The sequence below is a fragment of the Galleria mellonella genome, unplaced genomic scaffold (genome assembly GCF_026898425.1).
Source record: "Galleria mellonella isolate WM207_F2 unplaced genomic scaffold, CSIRO_AGI_GalMel_v1 utg266, whole genome shotgun sequence".
NCBI classification, from domain to species: domain Eukaryota; kingdom Metazoa; phylum Arthropoda; class Insecta; order Lepidoptera; family Pyralidae; genus Galleria; species Galleria mellonella.
Genome location: NW_026442061.1, coordinates 776,939 through 795,149, shown reverse-complemented (window position 1 = coordinate 795,149; position 18,211 = coordinate 776,939). Strand labels below are relative to the sequence as shown.

The following is an 18,211-nucleotide window of genomic DNA, read 5'->3' as shown; positions in this document are numbered from 1 at the left end:
CATGATGCCATTTGTAGACTCATTCAAGAATTTAAAATTAATTTAGGTTAATATAATTATTTTATTAATTTTACCTTCAAATTACCAATAAGATAAAAAAGAAAATTTATACATATCATTATGTATTATATTAGATTACAAATAGGTCGGCAAGGTATTAATAATTACATGAATTACATAAATATATAAAAAAAAACAAATAATTGTATTATAAAAACAGAATAAAAGATTTAAAACATTAACATGATACAGGTACTTGTGTATGAACGGGACATACCGTTCATCGTGATACATATCACAAGTTTACCATAACAATATTACTTAATTTTAATAGTTTTAACAAATCAAGATTTCGCATTATCAGTTAAGTATATAAAAATTATTAGTTTAAAGAAAGAAAATTACTTACTTTTATTATTACAGACGACACAATTTTTGCTTTAGCCATTATTTGTGGAGATTCAATAATATTATTCATCTGTGAGGGTATTTTGAAATATTATCATAAATACTTTAATACAAGTAAATAAAATATAAATATATATTTTCAACTTATTTTAAGGAATATCTATTCGACGAAATTTTCTTTTGAATTTGGGTATTGACAAATCAAAGTTTGACTTCCTAATTTGAAATCTTAGTTTGAAACGTAACTAAGTTTTAATGTTTTTTGAACGCATTTCTATAACATGCCGTCACTGATTGGTTGAAATGTACATAGATATGTGTATAATTATTCTTAATCTAAAACGAATATCATAATTTCTCATAGATGAAAAATAATATTTTTGAACATAAACCAACGGTAAATCCGTAAAGTGGGTGGATAACATCAATTTGTAACTTTAATCAAAAAACTAGATCAATATCTAGATTAATTTATTTTTGTAATTTAAAAGTTTTATTCAAATTATAAAAATTTTTTCAAAATTTTTTTGATTCTTTTTGTGATCTACGAACTTGGAAAAAAAATTTCTAACCTAACCACTATATGGATCAGATAGCATATTCATTCAGTATTAATTTGCTTTTTTGCAAAGTTCGATACGACTACTTGTCGCTGAGATATCGAACTTTGAATGAAAAAGGATCTTTTTGTCTTTAACCATTAATATCTCAGCAACCGCTGATCACAAAACATAATTAAGAAGAGTTTTCAAATTTTTGAATAAATTTCCGACAAAAATCAACTATGGCTTTACGAAAAAAATTTTTTTTTTATTCTTTACACTAATTTGAATAATCAAGAAAAAAAGGGATTTTAGTGGCTTTTGGAATAATCAGGCGTTAAGATAGAAATACCGAGAAAACCAGTAATGTTGAGTGTGCCTTTTACAGTTCAATATACCCACAAAAACCCCACAAAGTTTCAATTCAATCCATCGAACGGTCTTTTTTTGTTTTATTCGATCAAATTTTTTAAAAGAATTTTAAATTATATTGAACATTAAAATTATAATAAAAACAAATACAAAAACGACAAAAAAGGTATACTGTAACTAGACACAAATTTTTTTGTCATTTCTCGATTCATGTTTTTTGGTAAGAATGTTAAACTTCACTGGTAGAATATTATATTAAAAGCATGCTAACTGAACGGTGCAGCTTGACCGCAAGGTGAGCGTGGACTGTAGGGGTGCTGGTTCAGGCTGGAGAGAAACGATAAAATTCCTTTCTTGAAGCTCCCGGTTCCGTACTGAAGTCTCCTATTTCCTTATCGGTTGGGGAGTGCAGTGCAGTGCATGCCGCTCGCTCGGTAGGTATTCTCCGCACGTAGCCGTATAAAGGGGACGTGGGGGGTATAGCAGCCCGGGGCGTTGGCCCCCTTCTGCTGGTGTCTCTCGCCGCACATTACCATGTGCAGGGTAGTTGGGGGTGGTACTTGCCGGTGGTTTTCATAGGAACGCACTAAGGTTCACTTGTAGACTGTTGGCGCCGTCTGGGCCGGTCGGCGCGGTCTTCGCCTGCCAGGTGAGACCCCATGGGGGGAGGCCCGGCATACTGCCAGCGCAAGAGCGGCCCATGACGACGGCGCCACGCGCTTCTACACTATGGGACCGTGTCTTCTTCTTCTGCTTCGCGCGAGCGGGTGAGTTCGCGCGCGTATGGCTTCATCTCCGGCGGTCTAGCGTGCAGAGGCGCTATGCCTCTGAGGTGGTCCCATTTTGATGCGTCCGCGCGTTGGAACAGTCTAGTCGCTAGTTCTTTTACGTGTGCGTCCAGTGGCTGGATTTTGAGGTCCCTCTCCAGGGTGGCGTTTCTGACGAACTTATGCGCACCGGTCAGGGTACGCAACGTCAGGTGCTGTTGTGCTTCTAGTGCTCTTCTGTTTGTCTTGCTGACGAATGCGTACCACGCCGGCGCGGCATAAGTTAGACGCGGGCGGATGTACGTTTTATAAATTCCCGTCTTCATCTGGAGAGGGAGGTTTCCGACGAGTACCGGACGCAGCAGGTGCCTGGCTGTTCTAGCCTTCTGGCGAACCTTCTTGACGTGCGTTCCGAAAGTCAACCGGCGGTCGATTTCCACCCCTAAGTAGGTGGCGGTGCGGGACCACTCGATCGGGGAACCGAGCAGGCGTAGCTGTGGTGGCGTCCTTTTCATGTTGGCTGTGATCGCCTGTGTCTTGCGCACGTTCACCGACAGGCGCCATTTTCCCAGCCATTCTGGCAGGGCATCTAATACCGTTTGGAGTTTTGACGCCGCGTGCTTATTGTTGAGCGACGTCGCGGCGTAGGCTGCATCGTCGGCGTAGAGCGCCAGTGTAGTCTGCTCCGTGGTTGGGATGTCGTCGGTGTACTGCGCATAAAGCACAGGCGATAAGCAGCTGCCTTGCGGGACGCCCGCTCGGATGGGACGCTCACCCGAACAGGTTTGTTCAACCGCCACCATGAACCGACGATTCCTGAGAAATGAGGCCACCACTTGGATGAGCCTTCTTGGCATTTCTGTCTGGGTGGCCAACTTGTACAGCAGACCGTCGTGCCAGACCCTGTCAAAAGCTTTCTCCATGTCGAGGAATACTGCTACGGCGACTTCCTTCTTGTTGATGGCCGTTGTGAACGTGTGCAGTATCCTGATCAGCTGCAGGGTGGTGGAGTGCTCAGCTCTGAACCCGTATTGCTCTTCTCTGGGCTTGATGTATGTGTTTATGTGTTTGAGAAGTAGTCTCTCAAACACCTTCGATACATGCTGCAACAACGTGATTGGCCGGTACGATTCCGGTTTCAATACGTTCTTACCGGGCTTAGGGAGCGTGATAACTTTGTCTATCTTCCATGTGTTTGGGAAATGCCCTGTGCGCATAATACCATTGTACAGGCGTGTAACTGCCGCTATAGTGCGCGGCGGCAGGTGGTGCAATGCCGTATTCGTGATATTATCGCTGCCGGGGGCCTTCCGAGGCTTCGTTTTTCTTAATTCACGCTGCACTTGTCCCGGCGTAAACACCACCGGGTCTTCGTGTGGCGCTAGTAGCGGAGCCAGGTAGTTTTCAACGTATTTGACTACCATGGCAGCATGTTCGGTATCGGTAACCGGGTTCGGCTGGAACTGGCGTTCTAGGTGTTCGGCTAGGATTTCCGCACGGTCTGCTGCACGGTATCTCGGCGTCCCATCGCTCGCCAGTAGTGGTCGGACCGGGGGCTGGGATTGGGACAGCCGGCGGCATAGGCGGTGGATGCTGTTCCAGTCGTCGCCGGCGTCTTCCAGTAAACGATCCCAGCTTTCCTTCCTGTGGGACTCAATGTCTCGCCTGATGTCTTCGGCGAGTTTGTTCAACCTCGTCTTGAGGGTGGGGCAACGTGTCGACTGCCAGTCCCTACGCAATCGGCGCTTCGCTTCTAGTTTCATCCTGGTGGCAGCCGGGATCCACTCGCGGGTCCTTGTTACAGGTCCCGGCTGCGCTGCGATGTCCATGGCGTGCTGTATGGAGACTGACAGGTTAGCAGCGAGTTCTTCGACTTCAGACGAGGTTGAGACTGCCATCATGGGCGTGTTGTGCTCCATCGAGTCCCTGAATTTCACCCAGTCGATCCGACGGCGTGGGAGGCGTGGCGTCAGGAATGTCGGTGTTTGTGGAATAACCATGCACACCGGCAGGTGGTCGGATTGGATGTCCTCGAGGAGGACTTCCTGCGTCGGTTGGCTGTCTAGTCCTTTGTATAAGGCGAAGTCCAATACATCTGGAGCATGTGCTGAAATGTAGGGATAGTGAGTTGGAACCTCAGGGCCGAGCACGGTGATATCCATTCTCTCAGCTATCCCTAGTAGTGCTTTTCCTTCTGGCGTGTCGTTGTTGGAGTTCCAGGCCGTGTGTTTGCAGTTCCAATCGCCTGCGGCGACAGTGGGCAGCTGCGAATCGAAGATGACGGCGACGTCTGCAGCTGCAATCCTGTTCTGTGGTGGTTTGTATACTGCAAACACACGGATGGGGCTTCTATCTACGCATAGCTCGACACCGAGTGCGTACATGGATGTGAGATTCACCCGGGGGAGCGGTTGATGCACTACGTTCCTTTTCACCAGGACAGCCAACCCGCGATATGCCTTCTGGCCGTCCGTAATCTCGTCCTGTCGGTATGCATGGTATCCTGGAATGCGGAGTGTGTCGAGAGCTCCCAGTAGTGTCTCAGAAATGAGACACACGTCGACACGGTACTCCATAAGCAGCGTCCGGAGCAGGGTTGTCTTCTTGCGGACCCCGTCCGCATTCCAGTGCAGCAATCTTAGTCCCATTTAGTGTTGGACAGCCTCGCCATTCCTGCGGTGATCGCCGGTACTGGGTCCGATCCGGCTTGCACCGCAAGTAGCACCTCCATCAGGATGGTGAGCATAGTTTTCACCATGTCTGCCGTGCTTGTGTTGGTGGAGGTGCTGGTTTCTTTAGCACGCTTCGCCATCTTCCCCTTGCTGGCGACTTGTGTCTGTACTGCCTGTGCTGTAGGTACGGCAGCGGCGGTTTTTGTTGGGGCTGCAGTTGCTGCATCAGTTGTCGCGTCAGCATCAAGGGCGGCGACCGCTGGCGGGCGTGTGGTGTTGATGCTGCGTGCGGGGGCCTGCTCCGCGGACCCGGAAGCATTTTTCTTTTTGTCGCTGTTGCTGTTGCCTCTGCTTTTCCTCCCCCTCTTTCTCCTCTTCTGAGGCGGTTTCCGCGACCGCTCTGTTGCCGGATTGGCCGGGGCCATTAGGTTGCCCCTGTCCGCGGCTGTGGGGACTGTGCGGTCTTTGTGCGTTGATCTGGAGCGAGTTCTGGCGGTGGCTCCTGCCTTTCGGTTGCTTATCTCCCTCTTGAAGACCGGGCAGGAGACGCTGTTTGCCGTGTGCTTGTCCCCACAGTTGGCACACGTCGGAGGCTCTTCTCGGGGGCGCGGACAGTCGCGCGCCGTGTGCTCTTCGCCGCAGCGGACGCAGGCAAGTTTTCTGTGGCACCCGTGCGAGGAGTGCCGGAAGCTTTGGCACCTATGGCACTGTGCCGGGCCTTTTTTTCCCCTCCAGGCTTCGATTCTTATCCCCGGCATACATAACAGTTCTGTTGTTTGATAGATGCCGGGGATGGTCGCCGGGGTGCGCTTCAGTTGTGCGTAGAAAATGCACCCCGGGCGGCCCTGGCGGGCTTTTATCTGGCGGACATATTCTGGACAATGTCCAAGCTCCGCCAGGGCTTCGGTTATCTCCTCGACGGGTGTGTCCGCTGGTATTCCGCGGATGGCCACCTTCACACTCTTTTCCGCCGGCAGCTGGTAGGAGAACCAGCTGATGTGTTCTTCTTTTTCTAAGTCGGAGAGGTACCGCTGTATTACGCGGTACTCTTCCTCCGACTTGGGCGTAAAGCGCACTCCTTTTCCGTAGGGGCGCGCGTTAGGGGCGTAGTTCAGTCTGCCCTTCAGAGTGCGAAAGTGACGCACCCAATCCGGCAGATGTTCCACTATGAGCGGCGGGACTCTCTGTTTCTTCGCCTCGCGGGGGGGAGGGGGCGCTGCGGTAGCTTGCGACAGCGCTCCTGGATTCCAGGGCGTCCCTGCCGATGTCCCAGGCGGTGGAGTAGGCGCTCTGGCTGCCTCTGCATAAGAGGGAGCTGGCACAACGTTCTCTCTTGGACCGGCAAACTGCGTGTCCCTCGGTCTCAGTCTTGGGTCCCTCTGTGCGAGGGGGGTGGGCTGTAGCGGTGGGGAGGGCTCTTGACAGGGGCGCTTGTGCCCCTCCTCCTCGGTCTCTGGGCTTCGGGGTCGCCTGACCGGTCTAGTGGACGAGATCATGAACGATCTGCCCATGTCTCGTGCCAGCTCCATCTCTTCTACGGGTGGCGTCGGCTGGCCCTCCAACCGGGCCGCCTCGTCCCCGACCAGAGCCGCAATCCTCTCCTTCATCCCCTGGGACAAAAGGTCCGTCGCCAGCACTTGTCCCAAGATCAACGAGTCGCACTCTAATGTTGATCTCGGTGACAAACCGACGCGCGGACCCCCGCCCGAAATTACGGAGGGGCCTGCGGCTCCGGACGGAGGTAGAGGCCGCCCAGTGGCGGGCAAATCGCCTGCACCCTTTCTCGGAGCGGTGGTGGTGGTGTCGGTGTCCGGTGGTGATGCTGGAGACATCGGGACATCGGCAGCGCTTCCGGGTCTTGCTGTTGTCCTTTGTTGTACCCTGCACATGGGTACGGCGTCGGTGTCGGTGTGGGCGGCGGCGGCACTGTGTGCGGCGGTTTCGGCGGCGAGAGGGTGGGGGACGGCTATCGTGCGGTTCGCGGCGGGCGCGGCCTGCGGGGCGCGCTGGGCATCGGCGTCGCCCAAACCGGCGCGAGAGGTGGTAGCACTCGCGTGGCCGCGGATCGGCGCGGCTGGTTCGGCGCGGGAGACGCTCGGCGTCTCTATGGTGCGATGCGCGGCGCGCGAGCGGGAGCGCTCTCTCCCCCGCGGGGGGGAGATCGCTGATCGCGGGCGCTGCGCACGGGCGCGCGCGGGGAGAGGAGCAGCGGTGGTAGGTCCCCCCCCCTGCGATGATGGTACACTGTACACTGGTACACTGTGGCCCTGATAAGGGCCTTTTTCGTCCGGCCGCCTGGCCGGGCTCGGCATTCTCCGAATTCTTCGGATTCCCTTCCTTCTGCTTCACAGGTCGTCCTCTCAAGCAGTCGTCCGCGATCCCTTCATTCTGGGGATGCCTATCCCCGGATGGACTTCAATCTTGTCAAAACTGTCCGCTCCGATGACAGCCGGTTCGTTGCCTGGTACGTTTGCAACAACAAACGCACCAGACAACGTCTTCTCTCCTTGGTGCTGGCTACGGTGAGTTTGCTGGATCCGTGCGGTGCGACGTTGAGGCGATGGCGGGGCGCACGTGATGTTACTGCTTCGGTGGTGCTAGTGCGGCGGTGCACACGGTGGAGCTGGTACGGTGGTGCACAAGGTGGTGAAGCCGCGTTGATAGTACGATGGCGCTGCCGCGATGCTGCTCGGTCGAGTTGCTGCGGCGGCGCACACGCAGGTGTTGTAGCGGTGCCGAAGCGGTGATGCTGCTGCGATGTATCTTCAGTGCTGCCAAGCTGCTGCCAAACTTTTCCTTCTTGTCGCTTCGACTGCTGGCCGATCCATGCCGCTCGACGATAGGCGGCCTATCTTTATACCCGCCCGGTCGCACGATAACATGTACCAACTCACATTAGTGAGTCTGTGCGAGCGGGACGGGGCGAGTGTGAGAGGGACGCGTAACTCTTCAGAGCGGCACCATTTGGCGTCTATTTATTTATCATAATTATCTTATTACTATTATTTTTACAATCTTTTACTTATTTCTACTTGTGGGTAATAATGACTCGACACAATAAAATGCTTTATTCAACTTACAACTATAAATACATCGTATAAAGTCTATATAAAACTAACAATTTGAATGATTAAAACTAATGACAAAAATAACTATAAAGTATCGCTATAAACTATACATTTTTATATAAGAGATTATAATGTCGCGAACACTAACGATGTCAGTTTCTTTCTGTAAAATTAATTTTCTTATTTCTACATCAATAGAGTTTCAATATGTAATAAAAAAAAATACCAATAGACAAATATTTATCCAGTTAATGATAAAAACATAAATGATTACTATTTATTACTGATATAGAAATTTGGTTGTACCTGAACGTTTACGGGTATTTTATGGGATAATCTGAATTAAACCCGATAATTTGCACAGAGAAAGTTTTATTCCGCTGACCATATTAGGTACATTGCAGGAAACAGAGAGATTAAAAAAATATATCATAACCAATACTCATTATGCTATAAATCACAGATTAAGAATAGGGTTTACAGCTAACAGTACCACTCACCAGCAAGACCGGGATCAGGATCAGGTCTTTGGTTTACCTACACTAGTTCAGTTAGCAAAAGTAGTCAGTATTCACAGTAAGACAAAAGGGTCATATTTTATTTACTTGTGTTATTTTTACTATACACTTGGTCAAATATTAAATATTGTGTTACGTTATGGAGAGGAGCAGTTAAATCTCACCTCATCGAACCTCTTACCAGAGGGAGACTTTGTACAAAAGTCGATTACTTGGATACATCTATTCCATTCGTGTTTCTACCGTGAAGCAGTTGTGTTTGGATGGCTGTGTTTCGGTTTGAAGGGTGGGATATGGCGTGAATTTACAGGGTATAGAGGAATAACATCTGAGTCCTCAGGAATGGCAACGCATGGGGGTATCTTGGTCGAAACAGTATACTTTGTTATGTCCATGGTACTGCTCATGTCTATAGGCGACGGTTACCACTTTCCATCAGGTGGGCCGTCAGTTTGTTTGCCATTCTAAGTTGTATAAAAATAAAAAATCATCGAACTAGAGAGAGCACAGCGAACGATATTGCAAGTGGGCTTCGCCTTTCCAAATAGTTTTCCAACTACAGAGCTCTACAATAAATGGGACGTACTTATAGTGAGACAAATATTTATTTTAAACATAATACTTAAAAATACCATCCTAATATAAAATATATTCGTTTCTATTCACATACTTAGCGTTTATATTATTCCCTTTCACGTTTCAATTAATCTATTCACTCTGTAGTTGTTTCTATTTTCTGAAAAAAATAATTCGTTCTTCCGGTTTTTAACAATAGAAAAACAAAGGGATTTTTCTCAATAAAAATTAAAAATTTACCATTTAATTTTTTTTCTTTCGCAGACTTAACTATGAGGCAATTTATAGAACAGCTGACGTTTATAACAATTGTCTATTATTAGTAACGAAAACTATTGCATTTTAAATTCAGTCAGATATATTAATATCATGAAATACCTCGAATTAATCTTTATATTTAAACCTTTTTAACTATTTTTCTATACACCTCACAGTTTCTATTCTCCCCATTTTACGGTCACGGAGTTGTTAGATTTTTCTTTAGATTTCACTTCATTTCTGTTTTCATATTGATATTGTCCTATATTGCCAGATTGCATATAGTTTTTTTACAATTTTGGGTATTAATTTTTTTGAACGCAAAATTTTAGAAAAATAAATTTTTTGGTAAAATATTTGAAGACAAATGAATTAGGTTTGCAGAAGCTTGGGTGATATTTTATTGACAGTTTTGGTAGTTATAAATCGTAAAGTTACACAACAAAAATACCAATAAAGTAGCGAAACAAAATAAAGCAAAATAAATTAATTGAGAGGTGGGCCCTTTTTTGTCGCTTAATTTATAATAAACATGGTAAAATGTAGTGAAAAGCAACGATCGTTTGTGATTGATTGAATTGGAGCCGTATCGATTTAGTAAAAAAATATTTCACATTGAGTTAAAAATCGACAATAGCATCTGGAAACCCTGCTAATGTCAAACAACCGTCAAACCTTCCATTCATTGATTCGGCACGTCACCGGTCTTTCTATCTTAAACTGCATGGGGTACGGGTTGTATCGTCACTGATTATCAAAAATGACTGAAACTTTAAAACTCCGAGGAACCCTATGTGGACATAATGGTTGGGTTACGCAAATTGCAACCAATCCCAAATATCCGGACATGATTTTGTCTTCATCTCGAGGTAAGATTCTATGGTATGTTAATATGATGCATGAACTTTTATCCGTAAACATCCAGGAAATAATCATGTTAAAACTAATTTGTATTAATGAAATAATATATTCTGCTCCTAGAGATTTTAATTAAAACTATATTTTAAATCTAAATGATGATAACAACTCTGCCACGCGATTTCTGAGCGGCAAGCGGATATGGGCCTGATATATTAGTTATATTTATTTTAAATTGTTTAATTTTTACAATATTTAACGAACGTAATCTGTATATTTGCAGACAAGACCCTGATTGTATGGAAATTGACCCGAGATGAAACAAACTATGGTGTCCCTCAGAAGCGTTTGTATGGTCATTCCCATTTCATCTCGGACGTAGTACTATCCAGCGATGGCAACTACGCACTCTCTGGTTCTTGGGATAAGACCCTACGCTTGTGGGATCTCGCTGCCGGAAGAACCACTAGGCGTTTTGAAGACCATACTAAGGTGTGACAGAATTTTTAGTTTTAGTAGGGTTATTGTGGTAAAGTCAATAAAAGTGTAGTGCCTATGCGAGGCAGAAGAGTAGTGTGTTTGTGCCTTTGCGAGGCAGAAGATTTGCCGAGTGGCTTTGCATTACACAGGTCTGACATCTGGTGTAAGTCACTATTTATATCAAATTTTTCTACTGATTCTAAATATTATAAAATACCTACTAATCCATAGTTCATTTTATAATTATTGTAACTTTTTTTAGTAGAAAAATAATTTGGACTATTATAGAAGCCTCGATCATAACTTGGGTTTAATAATTATATGTATAATAATATTAAAGGACCCTTTGAGCTAAGTAGACAGAGATAATTATAATTCAATAATTTTTTTATTATATAACTGGTAATTTGTCCTTGCAGGATGTCCTTTCTGTGGCTTTCTCAGTAGATAATCGTCAGATTGTCTCTGGTTCCCGTGACAAGACCATCAAGTTGTGGAACACTCTGGCAGAGTGCAAATACACTATCCAAGATGATGGCCACACTGACTGGGTGTCATGTGTTCGATTCTCCCCCAACCATGCCAATCCTATCATCGTGTCTGCTGGTTGGGACCGCACTGTCAAGGTTTGTGCAATTTTGTTATTGAAATGATACTTTTTATTTATAATAATTTCTACATTTTGAATTCTAATTCATATAATATATATTAAGAATATTATAAGCTTTTACTTTAGTGTCTTATGTTGTACATGGTTGAAAGAAACAAAAACTAATTTACAGGTCTGGCATCTTACTAACTGCAAGCTCAAGATCAACCACCTTGGCCATTCTGGATATTTGAACACTGTCACTGTTTCTCCTGATGGTTCCCTTTGTGCTTCTGGTGGAAAGGATATGAAGGCTATGCTCTGGGATCTGAATGATGGCAAGCACCTACATACCTTGGACCATAATGATATCATCACAGCACTCTGCTTCTCACCCAACAGATACTGGCTGTGTGCTGCATTCGGACCATCCATTAAGATTTGGGTAAGTCTTATATATTTTTTATGCAACTTAGACATGTGACTTATTTATAAAATTTTTAATTTAACTATAGAAAATATCATTCTTACAAATTATATTTTTTTTACAGGACTTGGAGAGCAAGGAAATGGTTGAAGAACTGAGACCAGAAATAATTAACCAAACACAGACTAACAAATCTGATCCTCCCCAGTGCCTTTCTCTCGCATGGTCCACTGATGGTCAGACCCTATTTGCTGGTTACTCAGATAACATTATCCGAGTCTGGCAGGTTTCTGTTTCTGCACGATAAAATGACACAGGATAGTTTCATTTATTTTTGTTCTAAATACTGTAAGGATAAAAATAAATGGAATTGTATTCAGTACTAAGTGTTTTTATTTTGATCTCCATGTAAATTTTAGTGATAAGAATTTTAATAATTCAGTACTATTATAGTGAATAGATATTGAGTACATAAGCTTTGTATATACTGTTTTTATTATGCAAATAAAACGAGTACTTTACTCACAAAAACCTTTTTATTGTCCACAATATATTAGAGTGAAATTTTATTATAGTTACTATTATTATTAAAGAATAATAAACCTCTTACAAAAATAATACTAGAGAAATATCCAACAAATCATATAAATTAAACAATAATAAAATAGGTATGTTTCAGATCTGGGCTGTCCAAATTAAACAGGATCTAGGCCAATAAAAATGACAATTCATTAGGGGGCTGCAAAATATTTGTAAAAACAAAATGCAGTTATAATTGTTATTGTATTCCTATTTCATTAATTTATCTTATACAATTCTGTCAACATCAATATTGGTAGTAGCTAGAAAAGATTGGCGGGCTGCATCAATTCAAGCCATAGGCCATTGTTTAGACAGCTCTTTTAGATCAATACTGACTTCACTGGTGTTCCGTCTTTATTAAGGAGATGTGATCCATCTTTTATTTCAGTTGGTCCATCACCAACCTTGGTGTAAATAACATATTTAATTGAATCTTTTGCTTGAATTGGTATAGATAAAATTTTTAGAAATTCCTCATTTAATCCTTCCTCTTTAAAATTAAGGCCAGTTACAAATTTATCAGAAGATGATGGGAAAATATGTTGAATTAGAGACATCACTTTAGGCACTTCATTTTCAAGTAAATACAGACAAGCATTTGGTCCTGCATCAAATGTATAAGCTATTCTTGTTTCTCCACTAATTTCATTATACTTATGGACTAAATCAATTATGGTATGAGAAATATTAGTCAAATATACATAAGGGGGATAAGAATCCATACATACTGCATGAAATTGATTACTGTCTTTCATAGTAATTTCAGCAAATTTCCCAAAATTTTTTTCCTTTATAGCCTTGGAAATATCATCTGTTCTCTTTGGTACACAGTACTGAACACGATATTTGAGTAGTTCAGAAGTATCAGCACTTCTCTTCATCCCTATAGTAGAACTTATTTTTTTTTTAGTATCACCAACAACAAGAATCAATGCTCTCATTTGTGGCCAGTGTGAACTGTCTGCAATTTGTGTAGCTATGGAATCCGATCCGTCTGGGTTCACACCTGCATGCCATCTAACAAACCCACCATAAACACTTCTGCATGCACTACCAGAACCCAATCTGGCAATAGAACTGATATCTGACTTAACTTTATAAAGTTTAGCAAGAGCGGTCACTAAACAAGCATATCCTGCTGCAGATGAGGCCAATCCAGCTGCAGTAGGGAAGTTATTCTCTGAGCAAATATGCACTTTCCAAGTTAAGAATATATCATCAATACTCTTTTCATTATAAGCCCTTTGTTTAATTTCTTTCAAACAATTTTGTAAGCGTTGATTAGAGAATGACTCTTTTTTTCCATTTAGCCAAATTTCATCTTCTGCAAAGTGTGGGTTGGCGCAAACAGAAGTTTTAGCACACATCACACTTGTATCTAAAGTAGCACTAACGGAATCATTTAATGGTAAAATTAATTCCTCATCACGTTTGCCCCAGTATTTTATAACAGCTATATTCACTGGAGCAATTACCGTTTTAACATCACAATTCATGATTTATATTTTCTTATAACTCAACAAAATACTTTAATTGAAGTTCCAATTAAAGAATATAAATTACTTACTTCTAAACAAAAAAACTAAAATTCTAAGTGAAGAAACTCTGTTACTATTTTCTAATTTTCCACCAATAGATTCCAGTTTTACGTATATTTCTAGGAATGTTAAATACTTAACCTACTTGAATGAAGAAAACTTAAAAAAGAACACAATAATTTATTCTTCTTTCATGAAACTTGACGTCAACAGGCTTTGTTAGTGTGGCAACATTAAATATTTTTCTCCTGACTAAAGAAATATTAAATTTCTACCTCACTATTAGTAGATAACAGGTACTATGTTTCAATGGAACTTAATAAAAATATAATTAAAAGAGTAATTGAACACATAAATAGAGAAGTTGGATAAAGAAGTTAATTCTGAGGCATTTCTTAAAATTTTGTTTTTTTACCTAAAATTTCAATTTGAAAATTCGCTTATGTAGGAGCGAATTGACCAAATTTTTCTAATACATATGCTTCTTTTTTTCTGCAAAGGTCACAGGTGGAGCTCTGCAAAACTTCCAAAATGCCTGTCATTAAAAGTGTGTTTAAAATTGTCTCTATATAAAACTTATACAAGACGAAATTCCATACCACCGACAAATTTAAAATCTTACCCTAGACTCTTATATTTATTTTTTTATCTTTTAGCTACGGCTTTTTTTATTTACATTTAAAGAAATCCATATATAAATGTCAAAATTACTCTGGTACCAAGTTTAATGATTGGTATAATAGTGCTCAATACATTTATCAATATTTAAGATCGAGTCAGATTGTTTCCATATTAAATTCTATCTAAACTTAGGCTCAAAACCTACTTAAACTTCATAATATTTATAAAGAAGTATAAATTTTGGAAATATAATAAAAATCCTATTAATAAGCATTCTGGAGGCATTACCATTACGCGGGCGATAGTTACCAATATATTTTTTTATACCGCCGAGGTGGCAAACAAACATACGGCCCACCTAATGTTAAACAGTTAACTAATGTTAACTGGTAGAAAGTGTCCGTGGGCATCATACTGAACGATTCCTCTGAGTACAGTGCATTGTACAAGCGGTAGAACATACAGAATGAGATAAAATCTTTCCTAAGACTTAAAGGTTCTATATCGCTTGTATGTATATCGATATCTAGTTGTAGATTAATGTCAAAACTATCCTATCCCTAGATTGAAGGACTGTGTTGAATACAAATTTGTCATATGACTTATGAGCGGCGACATACAAAAATGGCGCCATAAAATCGACCCCATTATCATTATTATATCCCATTCTTATAGATATACCTAATTCAGCCATAAGTTCTGTTACAAATTAAAATTCTTTTTTTTTATGAATAATGTAATATTACTAATATTTATTAAAGTCTCAACAAAAAATAAAAAAAATATTCTATTCGAAATGGCCACCTTTGGCTTTTATACAGGCCTTTAATCTGTCTGGCCATGAATCTATGGATACTATTTCTGGATACGCATTGTTTCCAAGCGAAATTTCGCCACTGCTTGTTCCAAAGATTTTTTAAGAGATTCAATGTCGCCATGTTGTTTAGAGCTGGCCATGATCTCTAAAACTGACTATAATTTGAAATCTAAAGTCTTGAGGTCTGGGCTAGATAAGAGTCAATCTTCGGTTCTTATAAAATCCGGAACATTGGTTTCAAGCGAGGTGTTGGGTTCGTGTCTTGTGACCAGATGCAGAGTCCTGCTGGAAACGCCACGGTATATTTTTAAAAAGTGTATTGCTGAAAGGTTTTACAACACGATCCAAGACTGTATCTTGATACACTTTGGTTGAAGTTTTCAATTCTTTTTCACAAAAATGTTGTTTTGTGACTCATAGATAAGACATACCTTACTAAACCTTCACTGACGTAAAACGATGACCACGTTGTACCTTTCCAACCACTTGAGCAGCTTCTTTAGAACCGTGAGCGTACACTTTATAATTTTGCTTGTTGTAGTGTTCTTCAATCGTGAAAATTTTTTCATCGATAAAGAGGATATTTCTGTACCTTTCACCTGAGTATCGCGACAGAAAGCGTTTGGATTGATCGACTCTTTACTTTAATTGTAAAGATTGATTAAGAGCATGTCCTGTATATCGACAATAAGCACCGAGCTATAGGTCTTTTTTTATAATACGCGACAGAGTCCTAGCGGAAATCTTCATTTCTCGCGATAAGATTTTTTGCTTCTTAATGGGGTTTCGACGAATTCTAGCTTTAACAGCATTAACGGACTTCGAAGTTCTAACTGCACGCGGCCACCCTCTTCTTTTCTGATCTTCGACAGAGGAAGTGTTGTTGTATTTGTTGATAGTACGTTATACGGACATACGGCTGATACTAAATTTTTGAAGTCTCTGGAATATGACCAACGACTCCATATCCACCTTGTACAAGGCGATCACTGCAATCCTATTTTCTTTAACATCCCATTCCATATTGTAATTTAATAATGAACACGAAAAAATATGTGAAATGGCGCAAAATCAAAAGAAGTTTTTAAAATAATAAACATGTTTCAAATTCAAAATAATTAAAAAGGAAAAAATAAGGAAAAAAAAGAAAATTTTTTATGTAACAGTATTTATGGCCAGAATAGTTATATACTGTTATAACTGTTTTTTTTTTCTCCCTAAATTTAGGGGAAAATGCTAAATTGGGAACACTTGAAAAATGTAAAGTTCACAGTTCATATCTGTAGTGTATGTAAAACCAAACGTAAAACATCTTTTGTTTGGATGACGAAAGTCCAACAATAAAATGCCTACCTATATTAGTATATAGGCTACCTTTGTTGACGTGTTAAGTCAATTTAAATTTTTGTTTCCTAGGTTTTTTTTATACAACTTACAAACAAGCTGACGGGCCCACCTGATGGAAAGTAGTAACCGTCGCCTATAGACATAAGCAGTACCATGGACATAACAGAGTATACTGTTTTGCCCATGATACCCCCATGCGTTGCCCTTCCTGAGGATTCAGGTGTTATTCCTCTGTACCCAGTAAATTCACGCCATATCCCACCCTTTAAACCGAAACACAGCCATGCAAACACAACTGCTTCACGGTAGAAACACGAATGGGACAGAGGTACCCAAGCAATCGACCTTTGTACAAAGTGTACCTCTGGTTATTCTCTTGATTTTTGACTGAACAAAAATTTTTTTATGTAGTACGTATTACGTAAAATTAAAACTAATTTTTAATGTCTCATGTCAATTCATAGACACAGTTCAAGTCAATTTAAAATTATTGGCTGCCGAAGTCTTTGCCAACAAACCAGTGGAGGCGATTCATTATAAGAATAAACTCTACAATCCTTACAAACTCTACAAATCAGAGAGACTAGATCTAAATATTTGTATTTAATAATAATAGTAATAGAGAGGAGCGAGGATTGTCATAGAAATATTCCCTGTCAGCCGAAGAACTTTAACCACGATGGTTTCTGGGGAGTGAATTCGCTGCAATGACTGTCGTGTCGATTCATAAAACGAGACTTCATTCTCACTGTTTCATCCTTCACTGGTATACCGTTTTACGATAGTCTATAATTAAGCATGATATTTTTTTTTTAATGAGGGAAGATGGAATGGTAACCTCGCCTGCGCTATCGATATATGTTGGCAAGGCACAGTGAGAGGTGATGAATAAGTTTGAAAGCCGGTCTAACTGACCGCTTATCGTGACGAATTTCACAAGAATTAATTACGATGGTTTTTAGGGAGAACCGCCTGGAGGTAAATCTAAAAAGGTATATTGTTAGAATGGGACTATTAAATCTCCTGTCGCAATGGCCTAAATAGCTTGCTTTATCCTTCATTGGTGCCCTATTGTCATATACCAATATCGCAGGCAGAATTACCATTCCATTATCATTCATACAAAAAAAAAACAATTAATTGTACTACCCTCCGAAAGCGAGCAACGATTGGAGTTGTCTATTCAGAACTCTTCATTTAGGAATTAAAATTGTTGTTATAATTTAATTGTACATTTTGATACTAGTCCGCAAATGACGCAGATTGTTAAAGATTGATGAATGTGGAAGAAGCAAAAGAGGTGTTTGAATCGAAGTTTTTCCATTGTTTCTGTCTATTTAGACAGACGTATATGTATGTTAAAGAAAATTTTAAAAAAAATGGGCGAATACGAAGTAATCGTAATACGTAATACCAGTTATAGATGACAGTATAGGAAAATATAAATGATACTCAACAAATTTCCGGTATTTGCAATTGTTTATTGTTAAAGAGTCACTATCGTCTTTGTCATAGATAACGTGCTGTTCAAAGGTGTTGTATTAATGCGTCCTCTTCAATCTTTTCAAATGATAATAACCGTGTACGAAGTTACTGCAATATATTTTTTTTTACGATTTTTCTCATTTACTATATTATGATTTTTTTGTTATTACTAGGCTACATGATATTAATTTAAGTTGTTAATTTAACTTTTTCAGTTTAGGATGTACCTGAAATTTTTCATTCATATCAAAAAATTGTAGAAACAAAACGTGTTCAGAACGATGAA

The 18,211-nt window shown here is 41.1% G+C and overlaps 2 protein-coding genes across 2 annotated transcripts; one reads left to right on the top strand and one right to left on the bottom strand.

The window, feature by feature from the left end:
• Positions 1–9,857: 9,857 nt before the first annotated feature.
• Positions 9,858–11,917, top strand: LOC113516313 (guanine nucleotide-binding protein subunit beta-like protein). Its single transcript, XM_026900730.3, has 5 exons — positions 9,858–10,050; positions 10,323–10,531; positions 10,939–11,145; positions 11,302–11,553; positions 11,660–11,917. The coding sequence occupies exons 1-5, from the start codon at positions 9,942–9,944 to the stop codon at positions 11,840–11,842; spliced, it is 960 nt and encodes a 319-aa protein (XP_026756531.1). The 5' UTR covers positions 9,858–9,941; the 3' UTR covers positions 11,843–11,917.
• A 135-nt stretch (positions 11,918–12,052) lies between these two features.
• LOC113516311 (diphosphomevalonate decarboxylase) lies at positions 12,053–13,897 on the bottom strand. The gene has a single exon (XM_026900729.3). It carries the CDS (start codon positions 13,611–13,613, stop codon positions 12,438–12,440), a length of 1,176 nt encoding a protein of 391 aa, XP_026756530.2. The 5' UTR covers positions 13,614–13,897; the 3' UTR covers positions 12,053–12,437.
• Positions 13,898–18,211: the final 4,314 nt, after the last annotated feature.

Excerpts from the sequence above, each read along its gene's own strand:
- LOC113516313 (XM_026900730.3), top strand. The coding sequence starts at position 9,942 with ATGACTGAAACTTTAAAACTCCGAGGAACCCTATGTGGACATAATGGT. Across the intron at positions 10,051-10,322 it reads GATTTTGTCTTCATCTCGAG|ACAAGACCCTGATTGTATGG; the intron begins GTAAGATTCTAT and ends GTATATTTGCAG. Across the intron at positions 11,554-11,659 it reads GACCATCCATTAAGATTTGG|GACTTGGAGAGCAAGGAAAT; the intron begins GTAAGTCTTATA and ends TTTTTTTTACAG.
- LOC113516311 (XM_026900729.3), bottom strand. The coding sequence starts at position 13,613 with ATGAATTGTGATGTTAAAACGGTAATTGCTCCAGTGAATATAGCTGTT.